Genomic DNA, 26,573 nt, shown 5'->3' with positions numbered 1-26,573 from the left:
TGAGCACACAGAACCCTGTGAAACAAGTTTATTGTTTTTTGGAATTCGACACATGGTAAGCTGACATTCTGTTTTGATTTATAAATATTCACGCTTTGATTAAAAATATCAGTTATTTAAAATGTGATATTGTTGGGGTACATAGTGTGATATTATTGCATACACAAATTGATATTGTTTAATTGATGCTGAAATTAGATAGGGATTTAAAATTGATAAATGTTGCCAGCGACAAGTGATATTGTTTTTAAATGATTGTGATATTGTATCAAAGTACACACCTTTTAAATAAGTGATATTTTTTAGTATTGGGATGATATTGTCTACAATCAAGTATAATGTTCTGATATTCGTTCACATCCTTACTGATATTATTTACCATGGACTGTGATATTTTTTTAGTATGCACTGTGATATTGTTTATCAGGGTCACACTTCAGGAACTGTGATATAGCAAACGTAAAAGTGATATTGTTTATACATATTCACGTTCTGATTAGAATGTAGTAAATCTTAAATGTAAACGATTTCTTAACTTATATATATACATATATATACACTACAGGAATCAATAGTAGATGTTACTAAAGGCAAAGAAGCGAAGAGGGAAAAGATATTCGAAGAATGGGACAAATTCATAAGAAGAAACACAGTTCCATGTAACATGGAAGCATATTTGGTTTTTATTCCGATGGTGTTGCAAGAACACTACTTCTGTGTTTGTGTAAATTTCAAAACCGAGACGATTGAAGTGTTAGACAATACAGAGTACGACAACTGGGAGCAGACTGAAATATACAAGGCTGCAGATTCGGTGGTATGGTTTATTGATATTCTTGCTAGTGACATGTCATACAATTGTCTGATATTGTGGCTAGGATAGGTTGAGTGTATACAGTAAATGAATATGATTCTTTGACAAAATAATGCCTAATAGTATAACTAATTATTGTAGGCCTATCACATGAGTGATTTCCTAGCAGGGAAAAATGTTGACAGAGCGCATAACGTAATAGATTTTGATGTTGTCAACACGAGTTTCAATTGGCAAAAGAAAGAAGCAAACAATACTGAATCGGGAAACTTCTTAATGATGCACATGATTCGCTATGAGGGGCAGTTGTTTGAAGCTGATTTGCAGTCAAAAGTGCAGAGGCGCTACTACTGGTTAGAAATAGCAGCGGCATTACTTTTAGCTGACATAAATAACATGAGGACAGCGCTGATTGGGAAAGTTAAAGAATTTACAAATGGGGAAAGGGAGAGCTTTTAAATAGATTGAAGGAAATGAGGAAGAATAACGAAGATGCAAAAGGCAAGGGCAATAAGATAAAAGCCAAAGATAATGTTGTTGAGAAGGACAATACTGTGGAACAAGAAATAACAAAGGCAGAAGGTCCGCCAAAAGAGAAGCCCAATGTTCAAACAAAAGCCAAGGAGGATGCTACTAGAATGCCAACAATTAACACAGAATTACCCATTCTTCGCAAATCTCCAATCAAAAGGTAAAAACCAAAAACCCGACTTGTACATTTCTGATATACAATCATAGCATTACGTTTCTGCTTTTATTTGAAACAGACACAAAGGTAAAAATTTCACATAGAACCATAACATGGCATTTCTGTTTTTACAAAGCTACCGAATCCAAACAAGATGGTGAAGATGATGCAGAAAAACCCCAATCCAAGACAAACGATCAAGACAATCGCAAACCCTAATAATAGAGGAAGAGGGAGAGGTAGAGGTAGAGGAAGAGGACAAAAGTAGGGCTAGGAATGTATTGCTGGTAGGACAGACATGTGATATTGTTCCAGAAGTTGTGTGATATTGTTGTAGGTACAATGGTAGGAAATAGAACTTTTTTTTTTATCAACTCTTAGTAAACTGTGATATTGTTTCAGGAGTTGGGTGATACTTTGCTTAAGTTGTGGTGATATTAGTTCTCAGTAATAATAAAAGCAGTCAAGCTTCTTAAAATCTTTTTCTCTTTGATATTGTTTTGGTACCCAGTGTGATATTGTTCCGCAAACATGTTGATATTGTGGTATTTATTCTCTAAAATAAATCAGGGGGTAGGGTTTGAAAATTCCTGTTTAGTTGGATAAGTTGTGATATTATTGCACTCACTGGTTGATATTATTGCACTCACTGGTTGATATTGTCTAGTATGTACTGTGATATTTCAAGGGTTTGACAAAGTATAACTTCTTTTTGTTCAACTTCTGGAAAACTGTGATATTCTTTCAAGGGTTGTATGATATTATGTTTTAGTTCTTGTGATATTAATCCTCAGGAACAACAACAGTGGCTAAGGATATAAAAATCCTTTTGTTGTTTGATATTGTTGGGGTACATATTGTCATATTTTTGAGTACACGTGTTGACATTGTTTGAAAATTGTGATATTATTGCACTCAGTGGTTGATATTGTCTAGTATGTACTGTGATATTTCAATCATATTTTTGTAATATTGTTTCCTAAAAACATCCAATTGTAGTGGTAATATTTATGAATACTGGTGATATTGTTTCACTTGAAATGTGATATTCCTTAGAAGTATTGTACAATATAATACAATATAATAAAATACGTATACAAGCAAGTGTAATGTTGTGATATTGTTTAACTATTATGATGATATTGTTTTTGTATCAACTGTGATAAACCTTCAAATGAGGTGGGATAGTATTTAATAATGGAAACAAAACGACATTAGTAATTATGCGGTTTTTACAACGTTGATACCCAAAATGGAAAGAATACAAAATTGATGCCATTTGGAATGACATACAAGTAAAAATTGAATAGTATAAACAATGAAAATTCGATTTCGAAAGTTGATGATGTTAAATAAACTTCCTCAAAGATGCAGAAGCCCTTAATCACTATCAACAAGTGAAGAAATCTGCAAAACAAACGGACAAAAACAGTGACATAACGTTAGTAAGAAGTTTGACAAAGTATAACTTCTTTTTATCAACTTCGTAATCGTGATATTGTTTCAAGGGTTGAATGATATTATGTTTTAGTTGTTGTGATATTAATACTCAGGAACAACAAAAAGTGGGCTAAGGATATAAAAAACCTTTTGTTGTTTGATATTGTTGGGGTACATCTTCGTGATATTTTTGAATACACGTGTTGATATTGTTTGGTTGATTCTGAAAATAGATAGGGATTTAAAATTGATAAATGTTGCCAGTGACAAGTGATATTGTTATTAAATTATTGTGATATTGTTTCAAAGTAGACACCTTTTAATATTGGGATGATATTGGTTAACAAGGTGCGATATTATTTACCATGGAATGTGATATTTTTAGCGTGGACTCGATATTGTTTATCGGGTCACACTTCAAAGAATCGTGGTATAGCAAACGTAAAACTGGTATAATAAAAGGTGTAAGACAAATTACTTACATCGGATTCATGATCAAACGAGTGTTGTGATGTATCAACAAATTTGGATTAGGCAATTCCGCTTATCATGATGTGCCATTTGTTTACAATTATTGCAAAATCTTTTCGGCTTTTGTGCCTTTGCAAAGATCGATCTTTCTTGGACATCAACCTCTTGCCAGTACCCTTGTTTTTTGATTGAACAGGAGGTAGTATACGGACCTCAGATGAAGACTTAACCCCAAGGAGCATCTCCAACTCTTGGTGTTTAGTCAATTTTTCAAAGATCGACTTGAAATTTTGTCGAAATGTCTTCAGTAATGAAGTCAATTCATTTATGTGATTTTCAGGCAGAGATTTGAGCAGTGTTAATGTTGAGTAGAATTCAGACCAGACAGTCGAAATCTGAAGCTTAGTGACATCCGACGAAGTAAAATCATCCAACAATTGACCGTGAGCATCATACAAGGGCATTTTTTTAGTGTTCTTTGTCCACCTACTGAGAAGATACTTATCAGGTATCTTTTTGATCCCTTTACCTGATAAAATCCAGATGATGTGTTTACATATGTAGCCCTTCCTCTCAAACAGCTTGCAGGAACATGTTGCATCAAATGTTGAAGGATTAAATGCGACAGTGTAACTCTTATTGAAGATAGAATCTTCAACTTCTAGGAACCTTGTACTGCCCTCCCTTGAAGAATCACCAGCACTACATGAGTTTAGAGAATCAACGCACTGCTGTTGGAATTCATAAAAGAGAGCGTGCGTATAAACAGTCGATGCATGAACCTCAAGGCTAAGAAGGGTTTTGGTTTGAGGTAGGGAGTGATCACTATCTCTGTCAAGAGATTTTTGGGTGTAGCGTTGCTGATCCATAGCACTTTGAAAGCGCATCCAAAACTCAACAAGTGTGCCATGAGGATTCTCAAACCGCTTAAAGAAGTTGTTTGCGCTCTCAGAGCGTTGCGTTGTTCTTAAAAGACAACCAAGAGGAATATCACGATAATACGCCGGAATCCAACGTTGCCATATGGAAAACAGATATTGCAACCATGTATTATCTTCCAATTGAAACTCACTGATCAACGAACACCACCTTTCTTCGAAGTCGAAGGCTCTAACTCGAATCCCAAACAATGAACTCGACGAGTGACGAAGTCGATTTCTTTGGTCAATGTCGTGCCTACCTTTTCGGTAATTTCTTCATAATATGCCACATGCAATAGCGATGGGCGTGAATGAAAAGCGGAAAGCAGGACTGCAATTTTCATAGCAGGACATTGATCGGTAAAAAAGCAATGGGGTTCCTTCCCACCCATACAATCTAAAAATTTTGTGAAAATCCATTTAAAATTCTGGTCATTCTCCCTAGACATAAGCGAAGCACCAAAAGTGACGGACTTCTTGTGATGATCAACACCAGTGAAGGGAGCAAAGATCATGTCGTACTTATTAGTTGAATAGGTTGGGTCAAAAGTCACCGCCTCACCGTATAGAGCGTAATTACGACGTGCTGCTGCATCAGCCCAAAATACACGAAACAAACACTTATTTCGATCAATATCATAGGCAAAATAAAAACCTTCCGGGTTTCATGAAGGTGTTCCAACCGGTCTACAAACATTTGAGCATCCTTAAGACCTATAAAACACTTGATTTCCCTTCCAAAATTCTTAAACTCGGTCAAAGAAGCTCCAATATTTTCATAGCCGTCAACATATTCCTTGACGGACCTGAAAGTAGAGGTTGGGCCAATATTAACCTTGCAATTATCAACGATGGTTTGTTTATGTTGCAAAGCAAGGTTCCTACATTTTTTCTGAAATTCTCTATACTTGAGTGGAGAAAGACGGTGGTTATGGGCAGCATGAAACTGATCAACAACAAAGAGTGGCACTTGAACTTGGTCAATTTCTTTAATAACAAATCTAAAGAAAATCCTAGCTTTACAACCAATCCTAGTAACCTTAGTCTTCTTCGGATTAGAGGCCTTGACCATTGGCTCCTCCTCCTCACCAGTAATGGGTAATATTGTCGGCTTAGATAAATGATTCCAAGATCCAAATTCATATTAACTTGGGGCACGGTGTGCCGAAATACCCCTCATCAATATAACTCGGTGGATTAACTCTTTAATCGATTCTACTTTTAGATCTCTTGGTCGATAAAATTACATTAATATTTATCTTTAGCCCGAAACACATCCGGAAATCGTCGTGAATACTTTCGTTGAGTTCAACCCAAATTTCGAATAAATGTGTCCGTGATCCAAACCTATATCAACTTAGGGCACGGTGTGCCGAAATACCCTTCATTAACATAAATTCGGTGGATAGACATTTATCACCCCACTTCACCAACGTAACAAGGTTTGTCTTACGGTAAAGCCGGCTCAACTCCCTTGCGAAACTGGTACTTCATGGGTTTCTAATTTTTGGTAAGGCTAAGTCTCAATTGTTTATTTTTAGCGAGAGGTCATGTCAATTTATTATCTATCACGTTTTAAGTGAACTAAAGCGGTGAACTACGATAATTATAATTGACACGGTCGATATACTCGATAAAAAGATGATGCATGTTTTAGTTATTGCGATTTAGCGATGCATGCGACATATAAATAAAATGCAAAGCATAAATTAAATCCTAGTATGGCCTTCCTAAAATAGAAAATCTTATTAACTATTACATATTCGGAAACCAACTCCATTGGTCCCTTGAACTTCGGTTATGGCACGCATCTCGAGGTAACACCGTCTTTATGTATCGCCTTCTTGAAGAAATCCGTCTTTATGGAACTCCGGAATAAATAAATTTCATAATAAATTACATAATTTCCTATTATACATTGTAATTAAAATAAAATAAATCTATTAAATTACAAAACGGTGATACGAGATCACAATAAATTACAACCGAATCGATATTCCCATACATTTCGGGTAATATCAATTAAAAATTAAGGCCATACTAAGTAAAAATTACATAATTCAAAAATTACATAAAATAAAATTATGACAATCATAAATAAAATGCAGCATTATAATATGTATGAACATGCCCAATTTTATGCTAAATCGCCTTTAAGGAGCCAATATCGTATATTACACGGTTTTTACGGATTTGCGTGATTCAACGTTTTATAATCACAAAAATTACATAAATTCATATTTATGCACAAGTTAATTACCCTAACCAACTTAGGACTCAAAATTAGTCTCCACTAACTATTTGACCATAATTAACTCATAATTTCTAAAATTGTTCATTAATGGACCTAAAATTACAATAAAAATGCTATAAACTTCAAATAAATCACAAAAATTTCAAATAAATTTAAAATTTAAAATTTAAACTCATGAACATTCTGGAAAAAATATCATGACACTCATAGTGTTCAAAAACTTGGGTTAAAAATTTCGAAAGTTATCGGGAAAAACAATGTTGCGGTTTATCGGATTTATCAATAAAAATCATAAAAACATGAGAAAAATTATATTCATCAACTTTTCAATTTTAGATCTGAAAAAGATAATAAAATGCAACATGTGATGTTTTTCCTTAGTCATGAAGTATGTTTTAGCAATTTTTCACTAATTAAGTCACTATTTATGCTATTTTTCATCAAAAATCCATAAATCATGCATGAAGACTTCATTATAGCCTATTATTTTACACACATCTTGTAAAATTGCATGTGACAACATACTAAATTTCTATGACCATATTCTAAATATTTCTCATATTAACCTATTTTTCATTTAAATTCGATTTTTAACATGAAAAATCCATATTTCGAGCATAAAAACTCATAAAATTATGAAAATTTCCAGATCATCTAAAAATAATATGTGAAATCATATACAAAAACCACTGGAAAATTCGAAGTTTAGCTAATTTTCGTCCAAAAATGACATTTTTATCATAAAAATCACATTTTAATGCCAATATTATATATAAATTGAACAATAAAATCCATAAATTAAACCAAAATATCCTAAAATATTTTAGGACCAGAAACTTTAACATGCATAACAAATTTCGTGATATTTCATAATAAACACAAATTTATAAGTTTTGTTTGTTAATCATATAACTCGGAAAAACAATAACCGATTTGCATGGAAACAACCTTGTGCTCTTGATACCGCTTGTTAGAAATCTAGATCTCATTATACAACATATTCTTATATGTTTCAAATTTATTTAGTCATAAAATAAATTGTAGATCTTATGCATGCAAACTAAAAGATAAGAGAAGAAATCATGTTCCTTACTATAATAACTTCGGTCATCATATGGGCACCAACAAGATCTCCTTCTTGTTAGTTCTTGAGCTTTCCATTAATTGATGAACATTCATGACTTCAAATTAGAAGCCCTCCAATTAGTAGCACCCAAAACTATCCCTTAAATCCACAAACTAACATGTACTAGATGTTTGTCATGTAGTTTACCTTAAAATCTATTACTAATACTCATATACTACTTCTAGTATTATTAGTGTTTGATTTAAACAAATTTGATTCACAAAAAGAATTTTTATGAAGAACAAGAGAGAGAAGGGAGGTATTTTCATAAAAATGTAAGAATGAATAATTAGAGGAAAAATCCTCTCTTATTTTGCCTCACAAAACCGGTGGCCTCAAGTGTCCATAGACCATAATTATTTTTCTTTTTGTCTTCACAAGACAAATAGGTGTAAGGCTTTGTCATGGTCAAGTCACTATCAAGTGTCATAGATAAATGAATAAGACAAATGAACAAGACAAAATTTCTAAAGCCTTGTCCACCAATTTCGGTTTATGTAGTGTAATATTGAGTCCATTTTATTTTTGTCAATTGTACAATTGTATGTCATGAGACATGTGACATGTCTTATGTCATGTTTTAATTTAAAATGCATATTTAACTAATTAAATATCATTTAGAAATTAAATAAATCACATTTAACAATTGACTAGTAATATAAAATTACTTTCTCATAAAATGGTCATTTAATTACTAGTTAGTATAATTCACAATATCTTGTAATTATAACTAACTTATCATTCTCATCTCGCGTGTTTCGCAAACACCGATTAATATTAGTAATATAACTTCTTAAATTACTAAATAAAATCTTATTTAATCACATTATAATAAGATGTCACTTTTCTCTCTTATGATAATAATTTGTTCAATTTTAAGGAATTAATTAATCTGTATCGATATACAATTAATTAACCTTTTCAATTAAGGGAATCGTCCTTTAGGTGTGACCTCAAGGGATCAATCGATCACCACTGTCGCACGACAGTAATGTCAAACTCTAGCCAGCCAATCATTACCGATATGTGTGGACCAGTTGACTATATATATATGTATCATCCCTTCCGTATTCTTGAAATGAGATTTAATAATGATATTTAAATCATGTGACCGCACTATTATTGAGGACACATTTCCCAACAAAATCAACTCAAAATTCAAATCCCAACTCCAACAAAAAGTCAAACACAAAAAAACAAACCTCACACAATACTTCTATGCTAAGTATACCCGGTATACTTGGTGGTCAAGTACAATCATATCCTACAAAACCTAGGTTAGAACAAACCACAAATCCAAATGCGTGATAGAGACAAGACAACTCGAAGACCCGCGGACATGCACGCGCCTCTTCAAACAGCTTTTACAGCCACGTCTGTAACACCCCCATACTCCAAGTGACTTACCAGGACCACTTAAGGCATGGGAATGCTACCATCTCGGTTACCCGAGGCAATGAATATCAAATTGACCATAAAGAAACATACTTTAATAAATAAGTTTAAAGCGATACAAGTTCAAATCCCAAAACTGATAAAGTAAAATACAAATGTTCCTCAAAACTGTCAAACCAACTAAATCAATGTAAAAGAATGTTTTGACACAGTGGAAGACTTCTAAACAGCTCGTGATGACTCAACCCAACTATCCCATGCGCATCAACTCATACCTACTCAATAATTGCTCACCATCCCCGAATGGATCACCACAGTTTTTAAAATAATTTAAACGGGGTCAGTACTGATTACACAAAACAACACAGCTGCAATAAAAGCAATACTATAATCCAATCCAGCCAAACCAATCTCCATCATATCACCACACATCTGACTACACACTAAAGTGTGTAGTCCTGCTAGAGTACTCATCGCAACAAGTATTCCACACCGCCAGTGGGGGACCGCAGCCGTTCCCACCTAAGCCCCGCTCATCTCATCCGAGCGATAAACCCAAGTTCCTTGTACACATCCCTTCTATGGCAGGTTCCACAGAAGGCGAATAAAGGGCGTGAAGCCACTCCTGCAAGTGACTCCACTCAGCTGAGGACGCACCTCGCAAACCACCGACAATTATACGACAATCACATTATACTATCAACAATCACCAATTGCAAATCTAATACCAATATAATATACAACAACCAACTATCAACCATTCTATGTAAACGATACTGAGTAGGAAAACCTTATCTGGAATAGCAATCACACGAGACCGTCACAGCAGTTAATCAATAACTTTCTTCTACGAATCCTCCTCATATAACACATAATCACATAATTACCACCTAATCATCATAGTACACCCAAATCCCCCAATTCTACCCAATTAGGGTTTAAACAAACTTATCAATACATCATAAAAATTATACTATAAGCTTACCCTCGACCCAACGATCGCAACGGCGTAAAGAACGAGATAATCCGGCAAACCAAGCCTTGGGATTTGCTAATAATGCGATGAAAGCGAACTACATAACTCTTTTCTTTTCTTTGAAAGGTTAAAAAGTGATTAAGCAAAGTGACAGAAGCCCATTTATATTAATCTCGCATTATTAACAAGACCCGGCTAAACAACCCGTAACACGCACTTACTCGATCGAGTTCCCCTTACTCGATCGAGTGTCACACGTACTCGATCGAGTACCTATCAGGTCAGCTACTGTTTTGCGTAAAAACATACTTACTCGACAGAGTAAGTCCCACTCGATAGAGTACCCATAGACATAGAAAACCGTTGTATTACAGTCTTCCCTCCTTAAAAAGAAATTCGTCCCCGAAGTTCAACCCATACACAAAAACAAAACATACTATATCCACTCCGACACAACAACATAACCAAAACTCAAAACAAAACTCAAGACAAAACTCAAAACAAAACTCCCAACCAACACCCAAACCGACTCAAAACAACTACTAACTGTATAAAAACCAACATAAAGCATATAAAAACCTTATGCGACCATCTCCTACCCCCCTAAAAGAAACATGGTTACGTCCCCGTAACCACACATACCTGATCAAAAATAGACTGGTACCGTTCCCTCATAGCCTCCTCCGCCTCCCAAGTAGCCTCCTCAACCTCATGGTTAGACCAAAGAACCTTAAGCAACATTGTTTCACCATGTCTAGTTTTCCGAACCTTGTGATCAAAAATCTGTTTTGGCACCTCAAGATAAGACAAGGACTCATCCAACTCTATGTTCTCAACCTCTAACACATGTGAAGGATCGCTCACATACTTCCGTAACTGAGACACATGAAACACATTATGCACTCTATCCAAAGCAGCTGGCAACGCTAACCGGTAAGCAACCTCACCCACACGATCCAAAATCTCATATGGTCCGATAAACTTCTGGCTCAGTTTCCCTTTCTTACCAAATCTCATGACCCCACGCATAGGAGACACTTTCAAAAGAACCGTGTCCCCAACATGAAACTCTATGTCACGACGATGTAAGTCCGCATAACTCTTTTGTCGATCCTGGACCGCTTTCATCTTTTGCCTGATCAACTTAACCTGTTCTACCATCCCCTGTACCATTTGTGGTCCTAAAACCACTGCCTCAGCTCTATCATCCCAGTAAATCGGACTCCTACACCTCCTACCATAAAAAGCCTCAAACGGTGCCATCCCTATACTCGTGTGATAGTTGTTGTTATAAGAAAACTCAATAAGGTCCAATCTATCCTCCCAGCTACCACCAAAATCCATCACACAAGCTCGCAGCATATCCTCCAAGGTCTTGATGGTCCTCTCTGTCTGACCATCTGACGCAGGATGAAAAGTTATACTCATCTTCAAGGTAGTTCCCATCGACTTCCGCAACTCTCTCCAAAACCGTGATATGAACCGCGCATCTCTATCTGACACTATATCCTTAGGAACCCCATGCAAACGAACCACATGCTTCCTATAGGCCAAAGCTAATTGTATCTTGTTCCAAGTATCTTTCATCAGAACAAAGTGAGCTGACTTAGTCAAACGGTCAACTAATACCCATATCATGTTATTACCCTGTTGACTCCTCAGCAGACCCACTATAAAATCCATAGAGATAGACCCCCATGTCCACTCAGGTACCACAAGAGACTGAATCTTACCTTGTGGTCGTCGCTGCTCTCCCTTAACCCTCTGACATGTCAAACATCGAGCCACAAACTCAGTTATTTACTTCTTCATCCCAGGCCACCTGAAAGTCTTCTTCAAATCTTTATATAACTTGTCACCGCCAGGATGTACCGAATATGGTGTGCAATGAGCCTCTGTCATGATCACCTTTTTCAACTCCTCATCACTAGGAACACACCATCTCCCATCAAATCTCACACTGCCATCTATATGAATAGAGAATCGAGACATTGTCCCTTTCTCTACTCCAGCTCTCCACTCCTCAATCTTAGGATCCAAAGCATATTTCCTGCGAATGTCATCATAAAGATATGGCTCCACTATCATAATCCTCGATCAGCTCCATTCATCTCTTCTGTCTCATGTTCAACTCCTTTTGAGTGAAAATGTACTTGAGACTCTTGTGATCTAAAAACACCTTAAAGGTCTGATCGGAGCCATTTGGTGTTCACAATTAAGCATATGTGGTCGTTGGTCAATGGTCGATACAAAACACAATTTATACTTCACAAACAACTCTACAATTAGTAAAGAGGCAAGTAAAGGTCGGATCCCAAGGGACGGGTATTGAAATGAAGATTCTATTGTAACTAGTGGTGTCTAGGGGTGTCACAAATTGGGTTGATGTAGAAGGTTACTAAACTAAGATAGCAATGAAAATAAACTAACAAGATAAATAAAATGAGGGTGTAAACAATTGATTAAAAGCACTAGGGTGTCATGGGTTCATAGGGGAATCATGGGATATGATCATACAAACATGTTCTCAAATTATAAGCAAGCAATTATTGTTGTGATGGATCGAGTTGGGTTATATCTTACAATCCTAGGAAAGTTTGGGTCCCGGAGCCGAATCTCTTGGATTGTACAACACCTACAAGTCGACTTAATCTTCCCTACTTAACACATGCATGGTCTAACAAGACTCGAGTTGGGTTATGTCTTACAAGTCAAGTTGAAAGGATAGAAGATGATAGTAAATGCAAGGATTCATAGGCTTAGCATTTCATCAAATATAACATGTGCATGCATTAAGATCAAAACAAGCAAGCAAATAAGATATGAAAGCATATTAATTTAAGCATGAATCATTCCCCATGTTGGTTTCCCCTAATCACCCATTAAACCCTAGCTAAGAGACTACTCACTCATTATCATATTGATCATGCTAGAAAGGTTGTCAATCATACTAACATAATGAAACATGATGAATAAATGAAAGTAATTAGCAATAATTAAAAAGGGATTAAGAGATTATACCTACTAATGATTCCAATAATAAAGCAAAAATAATAGAAGTACTTGAATCCTAGATTGAGAGGTTGTCAATCTCCCAATAATAACCCAAATAATCTTCAATTACCCAAAATAAAGTAAGAACAAGAGAGAGATTAAGGAACTAAAACTTGGATTAAAACTTGATTAATATTTGATTACAATATTGAAGAGAGATTTGATTGATATTAACTACACTAATTATTGATAAGAAGAACATGCTCCTCTAATTAGACTAATGGGGTATTTATAGTGAAAATTAGGGAGGATGCATTAGGGTTAACTAAGGGCTAAACTAGTAATTACACTTTTAAGTTGAGCAAGGAGCCTCCGGGATTGTCCGAGAGAAGGGCTTCTCCATTTCGTAGCTTGAAGAACGAATCGTGTCTTTGTGGCCGTGATCCGTGCGGCCGGGAGTCGGGACGGCCGGATCTGGGATGGACAATCCGAGCGGATCAAGGAACAAGACGCACGGACTGGGCATGGGCAATCCGAGCGGATTCCTGGTGAGGACGCTCGGATCGGGCGAGGACGGACGGATTCTCTACAATCCGTTCGGATTGTAGCTCAGCAACTTTCCTTCTTCTTTTTCTTCCCTTTTCTTCATGAATTCCTTGGGGATTTCCTTGGGGACTCAAGGATCCTTTTCTCAACAATGCTCTTCTACTATGCTATGTACAAAGGCCTTCTAGTCTTGTCTCTCCTTGATGCTTGGTCATTGAATATGATCAATTTAGCCTTGTTTTGCCATGAAAATGCAAGATTCTTACTCCTTTCCTACCAAGGGATCAAAATCTCAAAGAATATGCAAAACAAAGAACTAAAGATAAGAAATGACCCAAATAGGCACTAAAAAGCATAGAAACAATGGTAATTCGGGGGCTAAATATGCGCCAATTATGGTCGCATCAAATATCCCCAAACCGAACCTTTGCTCGTCCCGAGTAAAGAGGTGACAAAGACTAGGACCAAAACTAACCTAACCTAATAATAATAGCCGATATGAGACAATTAGCGGGTCTCACTCCGCCCCTTCAACTCACAACAAGACAACCATGAGGTAGGATGCCTTCTTGCAAGGCAAGGTGGGTCTTGCCAAAATGGCGACACATCCAAACATTAAGCACACAAAATCAAGTAATGGATGCATCTACAAAAAGAATAGCCACTTTCCTCATCTAAGTGGCGGAAATTATCTACAAGGGAAGCAATTCAAGGGTACACAATCCTTCATAGATGCAATTTGTTCAAACTACTAAGCCTAGAAGGATACCAATAAATCACCTCCAAAAGGTGTCAAGCTAGGGTACCTTTGTCCTCAATCGTTAAATGCTTTTGTCAAGAATAGACTCCTATGGTGTTAGAAACACTGGAGGATCGCTGAATTCCCCTTCTTGCCTAGACAAGAAGAAGGGTCGTCCCCTCTCTACCATGCACAAAAATGGATACGATGGATAAAGGGATCGATAGATGTTTGAGTTTCATTTTGGGAGTTTGCTTTTGTTTTTGTTTTCCCCCCAAATTTCTTTGGCATTTGACTTTTTGAGAACACTTTCTTGCCATTTCTTTTTGATTTTTGGCATTTCAATACTTGACAACTTTTTGCATTTTCTTTTTGAACATTTTCAAAGTCACCCCAATTAGTAACGAGGGTGCCTTATTTTTGAAGCTTTAGGAGTTCTATTTTTGCTCCTCTTTTCTTTTGATGCATTTTTGCAAACTTTCTTTCACTTTTCATTTCATTGAACTCAAATTGATTTCTTTTTGTTTTGTGCCCATTCCCTTTGATGACAAAAATGTATGGTAGAATATGGATGAATGATAGAAGTATGCATGGTTTCAAGGGTCACCTTGGAATAAACGGTAGCCAAGGAGTTATCACACCACAAGGTACTCTTGACTAGGCCTTAAACCATGGGTCAAAGGATACTAGCATGACACATCCTAGGGTGTTTTACAAGCATTCTAACAAACAAAGTCTTAAGAATAAAAAGCATCTACTAGGGCCTATATACACTTGTCAAGCTTCCCAAATAGACGGTTTCGCAAAATTTTTCTAACATGCAAACTACATGCCATGATGCAACTAGCATATATACATCCTAATGCAAATGATTCTACCAACTAATATGCCATATAAACTAAATGCAATCCTAAGTTCACATTGTTTTACCGCATCAATCAAAATAAAGCCACATAGTCATTAACATAAAGAGGAGAAAGGAGATTGGAAAGATCATACCATGCGGTCTTCAATATCCTCATGTCTCGGATGTGGCGTAGTCAATCAAAGTGGACAAGGATGAAACAAACACAATATATACAAGACAATATATACAAAGGAAATGAACTTGTTTTTGGTTTTTTCAATTTTTCAAATTTTTATGATTTTTGAATAAAAGTTAAGTGTTAGAATTCCCATACCCACACTAATATGGGCATTGTCCTCAATGGCCAAAATGATGGAAATTATGCAAAGAATGATGCATGATTTCTATACTAAATGCAATTCTACACTAAGCTATACTACATGATGCATGGTTTTTGTTATGACGGAGAGGATAATTTAAATTACCTCCCGTTGCGTATGCATTAACTTCCCCAAACCAAGCAAGACACTATTGCTAATGTCAAAGCATGGGGGAGTTCATGCACATGCTATGCTATGCATGAGACTAGATTGTCATTTTGGATTTTACAAAAGTGGGAACAATAAAGAACACCTCAAAGGAACCGAGGTGTGAGTCCTTTGATGTTGCTAGGACTAAACCAACAATGATCAAAGTTAAATAAAATACAAATAAACAAGATGCAAAGTTCTTTTCATGAAAAATAAAGATAAAGAGGAGAGATTTTAGAAAACTTCACTTGAACTAAAGTGGGTGCCTCTTGCCCGCTCCACCTAGTGATGAAGTAATCTCCTAGAAATCGGCATCATCTCCTTCAATATCGGTATCCCAAATATCCCTAGAAGCATCACTTAAACTTGGATCCATGAATTCATCTTCTTCTTCACTCTCAAGCTTCACCGTATCACCTCCACAAGAGTCGCCGCTCTCCTCCCCTTTGCGACCGTTTGCCCCTTCATTGGCCTTGTCCGAGTTAGGAAAGAGCAACTCCATTTGAGCCCATGAAGGAAAAGCTCCTTCTTCACTTATCCGTCCCTTTTGAACCATGTCGTGGTATTGAGGGTAAAGAGCATAATAGTTGTCCACCTTGGTTTCATATTGACGGTAGTGCAAGTCTTGCAAGATTCCCGTGACAAAGTCGTCACGGGGGAGGATGAAGGGATTCGGATGGTTGTAAGGTTGGTAGGGAAAGGGGTAGGGAGGCACCTTTATCTTTTCACCTTGAGTTTGTTGTTCTTGTTGTTGTGGTGGAGGAGCTTGTGGGGGTGGAGCTTGCCTTTCTTGACTTTGAATGAGGTAAGAGGGTATTGGGGACAAGCTTCCTCTCCTTGGGGAGACTCGAGGTAGGTCGGCCATCGGAAGGTAGATAGGATCACTTCCTTTTGTCAACCATTTGATCCTTTTATCAACCCCCTCAAGGGTTATCCAATGGTGTTGGACAACAAGGAGGTCTTCATTAATTCTCATTCCTCCCGAGAGTGGAGTGTACTCATTGTTCTCATTGAACCTAGGATTAAAGTGCTTTGCAAGTCTTGTTATGAGTCCACCATTCACTATATGCTTTTTCCCATCATCATCACCATTTCGGAATTTCGCCCACTTTTCTAGCAAGACTAGAGGTGCATTGAGATGATACCCGTCTCTTCCTTGAATGTTTAGATAGGATTCCATGAACATGAGGTCCATTTGATTCACAATAGCAGGGTCTCGGCGGGCGAAGAGGGTACCCGAGAGAAATCGGTATGTGAGCCTCAAGATTGGGTTTTGGATGTGAAAAGCAAGACACTCTTTGGTAAGAATGAAGTCCCGGCCCGTCATGGCCCTCCACAAGGGTGCGACACTATACTTCTTGGGTCTTGATGTTCGGGTAGGCGAGACATCAAGACCGAACACTCTCGCAAATTCCACAAGGGTCATTGTTCTAGAGACATTTTCCAACCTAAACTCTATGCTAATCACTTTGTTTGAAGTGATAATCTTTAAGCAACTCAAGAATTCGAGCACAAGAGACCGATAGGTGGGTTCAAACATGCGAAAGAGTGTTGAAAGACCAAAAACCTCAAATAAAGCCTCCACTTGGTGAAAGATTCCAAGTTTTCTCAAAGTATCATGACAAAGGAATTTAGTAGGAAGAATATTCTTACTTAAGAGTCGATGGAAGACCAAACGCTGCACATCATCAAGGAATTCCACATTCGAGAAGTCGTCGAGCCTTGTGAGGTCTACAATTTCCACATGCTCCCTTCTAATGGTGTTGAGATGTGAGGTAGAGGAACTTCCCACCATCCTAGGTCTTCTTGCATTTCTAAAGGAGGATCTTCTAGGTGCCATCCTTGAGTTCTTTTGATTTGGGTTATTTTGTTTGAAGATTTGCTAAGGTTGTTCTTTGTTGATTGAGAATTGGAAACCCTAGAAAATTTGGGGGTTTTTGATTTTGAGGGTGAAGAGAGTGATTTGGAATATGTATGGGAGTTACAAGGGGGTGAGTTTTATAGGGTGAGTGGAAGGAGTAGTGATGTGTCATTATATGGGTGGTGGGGTGTAATTTAATTGAGAAAAGTCGGGTCGAGGAACGGGCAGAGAGACGAGCGGATTCGAAAGCCGAGACGCTCGGATTCTCCTCTCACGGACGGGCGGATTCCGGGCAAGACGCCCGGATTCCGCCTCGAGCAAAATCCCGAATTTTTCTCGCCTCAAGACGAGCGTCCCGAGCATAAGACGCTCGGATTCATCAGGGTCGGGGACGGGCGTCTTCTTGAGAAGACGGGCGGATTCTTCGACAGAGATTTTTCTTTGAAATGCTCAGGGGAAAAGACGGGCGTCTTTCCACTAATCCGGCCGGATTCTCTCAGACGGGCGTCTTTTTCCTTAGGACGCTCGGATTCTTCTTCAGTCCAGAAACCTTCAATTTCTCAACACAGCTGGACGCGCGGTTTCTCCCTTGGACGTCCGTATTCGCCGGGACGTCCGGATCTCCGGAGAGACGCACGGATTCTTCTGCGAGTGTTGACTTTTTCTCCTTTCTTTCAATGCATCCCCACACTTAGGAATTTTCTCCTTCCTTCATTCAAAAACTCATTAGTAACCCTCCCTCACTTGCGCTCATGAAAAGAATTTATGCTTATTAAACAAATGCAATTAAATGATAAATACAAGTTAGAGGGTTAGTATATTTACAAATGGCGGTTTAGGGAGGACTCCACCAAACTCTCATTCTTGATGAGATGTCAAGGAGAAAGAGGACCGAGGTAGGTAGCCTCGACCTCTCCAACAAATGCTCCTTCATAGTATGGCTTCAATCTTTGACCATTTACCTTGAACTTGCTTCCATCTTCCGCCTTGAGTTCGAAATCTCCATACTTTCCAACTTCGGTTATCACATAGGGACCCATCCATCTAGAGTTCAATTTTCCCGGAAAGAGTCGGTAGCGGGAATTGAATAGAAGGACTTTGTCTCCCTTGTGCAAGGCCTTTTGTCGAATTCTCTTATCATGAAGCAATTTTGTTCTTTCTTTGTAAATCTTTGCATTCTCATAAGATTGTAGTCGGAATTCCTCCAACTCTTGGATTTGGATCATCCTCTTTTGACCGCTCAATTTGAGATCAAGATTGAGTGCTCGGATTGCCCAATAAGCTTTGTATTCCAATTCGATTGGCAAATGACATGCTTTTCCATATACAAGCTTGTAGGGGAGGCACCAATGGGAGTCTTATAGGCCGTCCTATAAGCCCAAAGAGCATCATCAAGCTTTGTGCTCCAATCTTTCCGAGTCTTGTTCACAACTTTTTCAAGGATTTGCTTGATCTCTCTATTTGAAATTTCCACTTGACCGCTTGTTTGAGGATGATATCCCAAGCCGGTTCGATGTTGAACACCATATTTGGTCAAAAGGGATGCAAGCTTCTTTTCATGGAAATGTGTTCCTCCATCACTAATGATAGCTCTAGGAACCCCAAATCTTGGGAAAATTATCTTCTTGAAAAGCTTGGTGACCGTTTTTGCATCATCATTTGGGGTGGCAATTGCCTCCACCCACTTTGAAACATAATCTACGGCCACAAGGATGTACTTGTTCCCGTTAGATGTCACAAAGGGGCCTTGGTAGTCAATTCCCCAAACATCGAAAATCTCCACCTCTAGAATGCCCCTTTGCGGCATTTCGTTTCTCCAAGATATATTCCCCGTTCTTTGACAAGCATCACAATGAATGATGAATTCTCTTGTATCTTGAAACATTGTGGGCCAATAGAAACCCGATTGGAGGATTTTCGCAACGGTTCTTCTTGCTCCATGGTGCCCACCGTAGGGTGATGAATGACATCCTTCCAAGATTCCTTGGATTTCCCATTGAGGGATGCATCTCCGGTAGAGCCCATCACTACACTCCTTGTAGAGGTTTGGATCATCCCAAAAGTACCTCTTCACTTCGAATAGGAATCTCTTCCTTTGGTTGTGGTTCAAGTTAGGAGGGAGCACTTTTCCAACAATATAGTTAGCATAATCGGCAAACCATGGGGTGATGTGCCTTTCAAGTTGAGTTTGAATAGCCATTAAGATATCGTCGGGGAATGAGTCATTGATCGGTGTTTCTCCATTCTCATCATGAAACCGGATCCTTGACAAATGATCCGCCACTACATTCTCGGCTCCTTTCTTGTCTCTTATTTCTAAGTCAAATTCTTGAAGTAGCAAAATCCATCTTAACAACCTTGGTTTTGCCTCCTTCTTTATCAAGAGATGTCGAAGAGCACGGTGATCCGAAAATACAATCACCTTGGATCCAAGTAAGTAGGACCGAAATTTATCCAAAGCATATACAATGGCAAGAAGTTCCTTTTCGGTCGTGTCATAATTCACTTGAGAAGGGTCGAGGGTTTTGCTTATGTAATAGATGGCATGAAGAGCTCTCCCTACCCGTTGGCCAAGTACCGCTCCAACGGCGTAGTTGCTAGCGTCACACATAATCTCAAAAGGTAACTCCCAATTTGGGGGTTGGATGATTGGTGCCGAGATCAATGCTTCGTTGATTCTATTAAAAGCTTCAACACACTCGTCAAGAATTGGAATTGGGCATCCTTAAGCAAAAGTTGAGTGAGGGGTTTTGCTATTTTAGAAAAATCTTTTATGAAACGACGGTAAAAACCTGCGTGACCGAGAAAACTTCTCACCCCTCTAACATTCACGGGAGGTGGGAGTTTCTCTATCACCTCAACTTTAGCTTTATCTACCTCGATGCCTTTTTCCGAAATCAAATGACCCAAAACAATTCCTTCATTAACCATGAAATGACACTTTTCCCAATTTAAAACAAGACTAACATCTTCACATTTTTGCAATACAAGAGAAAGATTATGCAAGCATGAGTCAAAGTCCTTTCCATAAACACTAAAATCATCCATAAAAACTTCCATTATGGTCTCTAGATAATCGGAGAAGACACTCATCATGCATCTTTGGAAAGTAGCGGGGGCATTACATAATCCAAAAGGCATTCTTCTATATGCAAAAGTGCCATAAGGGCACGTGAAGGTGGTCTTATGTTGGTCATCCGGGTGTATAGGGATTTGGAAGAATCCCGAATACCCGTCAAGGTAACAAAAGAATTTGTTAGAGGCTAACCTCTCAAGCATTTGGTCAATGAATGGTAAGGGAAGTGATCTTTTCTTGTTGCGGAGTTCAATTTACGGTAGTCAATGCACATACGCCAACCGGTGATCATTCTTGTGGGTATTAATTCATTCTTTTCATTTGTCACTACCGTAGTACCTCCTTTCTTAGGTACCACTTGGACGGGGCTAACCCACAAAGAATCCGATATGGGATATATGATTCCCGCATCAAGTAATTTCATGACTTCTCCTTTGACAACTTCTTGCATGTGGGGTTCAATCTTCTTTGGGGTTGAATGGTAGGTCTATGGTCGTCCTCTAGATGAATCCTATGCATGCAAAAGTTGGGACTAATTCCCTTAAGGTCATCTAGACTATAACCTATAGCCTTCTCATGTTGTTTCAACACATTAAGCAATTTACCCAATTGGTCATCATCAAGTCTATCATTAACAATCACGGGTTTGGTCTTTGATTCATCAAGGTAAGCATATTTCAAATTTGGGGGAAGGGGTTTCAAAGTAGGAGTTTGTACCTCACTTTCCTCCTTTGGAGTGTCATTGAGAATTTGCTCCATCTCCATTAGACATTCCATTCTCATGACATATTCTTCTTCACTTTCATTAACCTCATCATATTCAAATTCCATGATGGGTTCCTCTTGCTCTTGAGTTTGTAGAATATCTTCTAGGATAGATTGCTCATCCTCTATGGGTTGACATGCTTCCACTAGAATATTATGCACCAACTCGGATTGTGCATGAGTGAGTTCTTTGTTAGCTAGAGCGGCCTCAAAGAGATCCACCTCCAACTCCCAATACATGCTCTTAGCCTTACTTGCTTCTAAGGCCTCTAATGCTTGCATGGGATCCTTGAAGTAAGGGATACTCAAATGGTCCTCTACAAAACAATCTATGAAATCCATTCTCGCAAAATATCAAACAACTAGAAAACAATTAGAACAAACCTTGAGGAGTTTTACTTCCCCAAGGTGAAAAAGACACAACTAAAAACAATAAAAGAAATCTTAAATCAATTAAACACCGTCCCCGGCAACGGCGCCATTTTTGATCGGAGCCATTTGGTGTTCACAATTAAGCATATGTGGTCGTTGGTCAATGGTCGATACAAAACACAATTTATACTTCACAAACAACTCTACAATTAGTAAAGAGGCAAGTAAAGGTCGGATCCCAAGGACGGGTATTGAAATGAAGATTCTATTGTAACTAGTGGTGTCTAGGGGTGTCACAAATTGGGTTGATGTAGAAGGTTACTAAACTAAGATAGCAATGAAAATAAACTAACAAGATAAATAAAATGAGGGTGTAAACAATTGATTAAAAGCACTAGGGTGTCATGGGTTCATAGGGGAATCATGGGATATGATCATACAAACATGTTCTCAAATTATAAGCAAGCAATTATTGTTGTGATGGATCGAGTTGGGTTATATCTTACAATCCTAGGAAAGTTTGGGTCCCGGAGCCGAATCTCTTGGATTGTACAACACCTACAAGTCGACTTAATCTTCCCTACTTAACACATGCATGGTCTAACAAGACTCGAGTTGGGTTATGTCTTACAAGTCAAGTTGAAAGGATAGAAGATGATAGTAAATGCAAGGATTCATAGGCTTAGCATTTCATCAAATATAACATGTGCATGCATTAAGATCAAAACAAGCAAGCAAATAAGATATGAAAGCATATTAATTTAAGCATGAATCATTCCCCATGTTGGTTTCCCTAATCACCCATTAAACCCTAGCTAAGAGACTACTCACTCATTATCATATTGATCATGCTAGAAAGGTTGTCAATCATACTAACATAATGAAACATGATGAATAAATGAAAGTAATTAGCAATAATTAAAAAGGGATTAAGAGATTATACCTACTAATGATTCCAATAATAAAGCAAAAATAATAGAAGTACTTGAATCCTAGATTGAGAGGTTGTCAATCTCCCAATAATAACCCAAATAATCTTCAATTACCCAAAATAAAGTAAGAACAAGAGAGAGATTAAGGAACTAAAACTTGGATTAAAACTTGATTAATATTTGATTACAATATTGAAGAGAGATTTGATTGATATTAACTACACTAATTATTGATAAGAAGAACATGCTCCTCTAATTAGACTAATGGGGTATTTATAGTGAAAATTAGGGAGGATGCATTAGGGTTAACTAAGGGCTAAACTAGTAATTACACTTTTAAGTTGAGCAAGGAGCCTCCGGGATTGTCCGAGAGAAGGGCTTCTCCATTTCGTAGCTTGAAGAACGAAATCGTGTCTTTGTCTTTGTGATCCGTGCGGCCGGGAGTCGGGACGGCCGGATGGGATGGACAATCCGAGCGGATCAAGGAACAAGACGCACGGACTGGGCATGGGCAATCCGAGCGGATTCCTGGTGAGGACGCTCGGATTGGCGAGGACGGACGGATTCTCTACAATCCGTTCGGATTGTAGCTCACAGACTTTCCTTCTTCTTTTTCTTCCCTTTTCTTCATGAATTCCTTGGGGATTTCCTTGGGGACTCAAGGATCCTTTTCTCAACAATGCTCTTCTACTATGCTATGTACAAAGGCCTTCTAGTCTTGTCTCTCCTTGATGCTTGGTCATTGAATATGATCAATTTAGCCTTGTTTTGCCATGAAAATGCAAGATTCTTACTCCTTTCCTACCAAGGGATCAAAATCTCAAAGAATATGCAAAACAAAGAACTAAAGATAAGAAATGACCCAAATAGGCACTAAAAAGCATAGAAACAATGGTAATTCGGGGGCTAAATATGCGCCAATTATGGTCGCATCAAGGTCGCCCCATAAAGATAGTGCCTCTAGATCTTGAGAGCAAACACAACTGCACCCAACTCCATATCATGTGTCGGGTAGTTCTCCTCATAAGGCTTCAATTGCCTAGAAGCATAGGCAATCACTTTCCCGTTCTGCATCAACACACATCCCAAACCGTTCTTTGAAACATCTGTATATACCTCAAAGTTCTCACACCCTTCAAGTAATGCTAAGACTGAAGTTGTGATCAAACGCTCCTTTAATATTTGGAACGCCTTCTCACAACTTTAATCCAACAAAACCTGTTCTATTTCCTCATCAACGCTGTCATAGGTCTGGCTATCTTGGAAAAGTCTTTCACAAACCGACGGTAGTACCCTGCCAAACCCAAGAAACTCCTGATCTCTGCCATATTCTTCGGTGCTTCCCACCGAGTAACTGCCTCTATCTAGGCCGGATCCACAGCTACACCCTTCTTTGAAATCACATGCCCCAGAAAAGCAACTTCCTCAAACCAAACCTCACACATAGACAACTTTTCATACAGCTGATTGTCTCGCAAAGTCTGCAACACTAACCTCAAATGCTCCTCATGTTCCTCCTTAGTCTTAGAATAGACTAAGATATCATCGATAAAGACCACCACAAACTGATCCAAAAACTGACTAAAGACTCGGTTCATCAAGTCCATAAACACTGCAGGGGCATTAGATAACCCAAACGGCATCACTACATACTCATAGTGACCATACCTCGATGTAAATGTTGTCTTCGGTATGTCCTCATCCCGAATCTTCACCTGATGGTATCCCGACCTCAAATCAATCTTAGAAAAGACCGCTGCCCCGTTCAACTGATCAAACAAATTATCTATCCTTGGCAAAGGATACCTGTTCTTCACGGTAACCCTGTTCAGCTCTATGTACTCGATACACAACCTCAAACTCCCATCTTTCTTTTCACAAACAAGACTAGTGCTCCCCACGGTGATACACTAGGTCTAATGTATCCCCTCTCAATCAAATCATCCAGCTGTTTCTTCAGCTCCTCCAACTCCTTAGGACCCATGCGGTACGGGGCCTTATAGATTGGTCCCGTCCCTAGTTTCAACTCCACACTGAAATCTATCTCCCTCTTTGGTGGTAAACCTGGTATCTCATCTGGAAAAACATCTGGAAACTCTCCCACCACTAGTATCTGCTCAACTGTCGGACTCACCATACTATGGTCTCTCACATGGCATAAGATCAACAGACACCCCTTCCTCAGATAAGACTTCATGGTCACTGCTGCAATCAACTTGACTTTGGGTTTGACAACAAACCCACGATAAGACACACTAACTCCCTTAGGACTCTCAAAAAGAATCTCTTTTGATGACAGTCTATTCTAGCCTTGTACTTACCCAACCAGTCCATACCAACTATCATCTCAAAACTATCCAAGGGAAACTCTAACAAGTCCACTGGTAGGTCAACCTGCCCAACTATCATAGACACGCCCCTATACAACCTTCTACAAGATACAGACACACCCGAAGGTATAAAAACTTCCTCTTTTACAGAGTCAAACGCTCTCAAACCCTAAAGCTTAGCATGACTCGATGATACAAACGACTGTGACGCCCCCGAATTAAACAAAACAAAGGTAAAGACTCTATTAACAAGAAAAGTACCCGTGATAACGTGAGCATCCTCCTCAGCTGCTTTCTTCTCCAACATGAAAAGCTTACTACTGGTCTTCTGTCCACCTCCCTGGACAGTAATAGCAGAAGTAGACGGCTTAGCAGCCGACCCCAGGTGGTTGTTCGTCGCCGGTCTTTCATATGAATTACCGCCATTGCGGTTAGCCCCACCGTTGTTGTTCTGACCACCCTGATTATTCCACGACCCAGTCGGCCTGTTACTAGCATAACTCTGAGGCGGACCCTGAGAGAAACTCCCATATGACTGCCTCTAAAAACCCCTGCTACCTACACTGGTACACTCATGTCTCTTGTGGCCCACACCACCACAGTTAAAGCAAGATAAACCCTAGCTGCTACTACCACCACCACGGCCACGCCCGTAAGAAGCTCCACCACTAAACCCTTATCCTGAAGAGTAAGCTCTCACCTAGTTATGGCCGCCCCTCTTGTAACTAGACTGACCACCACCCTCACTCTCGGCCTTCCTCTTCTCAGAAGCTCTCTCTCTATTCTCCTTAGTCATCTTTACCAACCCCTTCTCAAACCTTAACGCCAAGTTCTCTTGGTTTAACCTCATATCCTCTGCATACCTAGACTTCTCGTTGAACTTGGGATAATACTCAGCCACTGTCATATCAGAAGTCATCTTGAAGTCATCAAACTCCTCCCTCAATTTACTACGCACATGTTACGGCACAAACTCGCGTCGCATAGCCCTCTTAAACTCACCCCAAGGTATAGCAGATATCCCCTGTTTCACATACAAGTCCAAGGCACTCTCCATAACCTTGTCCCACCACTCTCCAGCCGCATCCCTCAAGTAGAACGCATCTTGTTCCACTCTAAAATCCTCATGACAATGAACCACATTAAGTATGTTCTCCATCTCTCTGTGCCAATTATCAAGCAAAATTGGCGCACCTGTGCCCATGTACTCCTTTGGGTTAAACCTTGCAATGTTTATACTCATCTTGGCAAAATCCACACCCGCCTCTTTATCTTTCCCGAACTTCTTTAGAGCCTCGGTAAGAGCATCTTGGTGCTCCAGCATCTTAACTATCTCATCAACGCTCATGTTTTCAACGCTAGCATACAACGCGATTCTCTTTGGCGGCATCTTGACACTATATAAGAAAAGGTAAACATAAACACACATCCCATATCTCAAACATGTATACGACCTGTACTGAACTTACTCGATCAAGCCTCATAAACCACTCGATC

General features: G+C 38.7%; 1 protein-coding gene across 1 annotated transcript; it reads right to left on the bottom strand.

Annotated features, from left to right (window-relative positions):
- Positions 1–2,882: 2,882 nt before the first annotated feature.
- LOC141588488 (uncharacterized) lies at positions 2,883–26,466 on the bottom strand. Its single transcript, XM_074409928.1, has 7 exons — positions 26,215–26,466; positions 26,079–26,100; positions 25,879–25,976; positions 4,989–5,444; positions 4,594–4,664; positions 3,512–4,484; positions 2,883–2,909 (listed from the first exon to the last, which is right to left on the bottom strand). Exons 1-7 carry the CDS (start codon positions 26,464–26,466, stop codon positions 2,883–2,885), a joined length of 1,899 nt encoding a protein of 632 aa, XP_074266029.1.
- Between the last annotated feature and the right edge of the window lie 107 nt (positions 26,467–26,573).

The sequence above is a fragment of the Silene latifolia genome, chromosome 6 (genome assembly GCF_048544455.1).
Source record: "Silene latifolia isolate original U9 population chromosome 6, ASM4854445v1, whole genome shotgun sequence".
Classification (NCBI taxonomy): Eukaryota; Viridiplantae; Streptophyta; class Magnoliopsida; order Caryophyllales; family Caryophyllaceae; genus Silene; species Silene latifolia.
The sequence above is the reverse complement of the archived record's forward strand: the minus strand, read 5'-3'. Positions and strand labels throughout refer to the sequence as shown.

Excerpts from the sequence above, each read along its gene's own strand:
- LOC141588488 (XM_074409928.1), bottom strand. The coding sequence starts at position 26,466 with ATGCCGCCAAAGAGAATCGCGTTGTATGCTAGCGTTGAAAACATGAGC. Across the intron at positions 25,977-26,078 it reads GATATCTGCTATACCTTGGG|TGGCTGAGTATTATCCCAAG; the intron begins GTGAGTTTAAGA and ends CTGATATGACAG. Across the intron at positions 5,445-25,878 it reads TAAGGTTTGAGAAGGGGTTG|CCGACAATATTACCCATTAC; the intron begins GTAAAGATGACT and ends CATTTATCTAAG.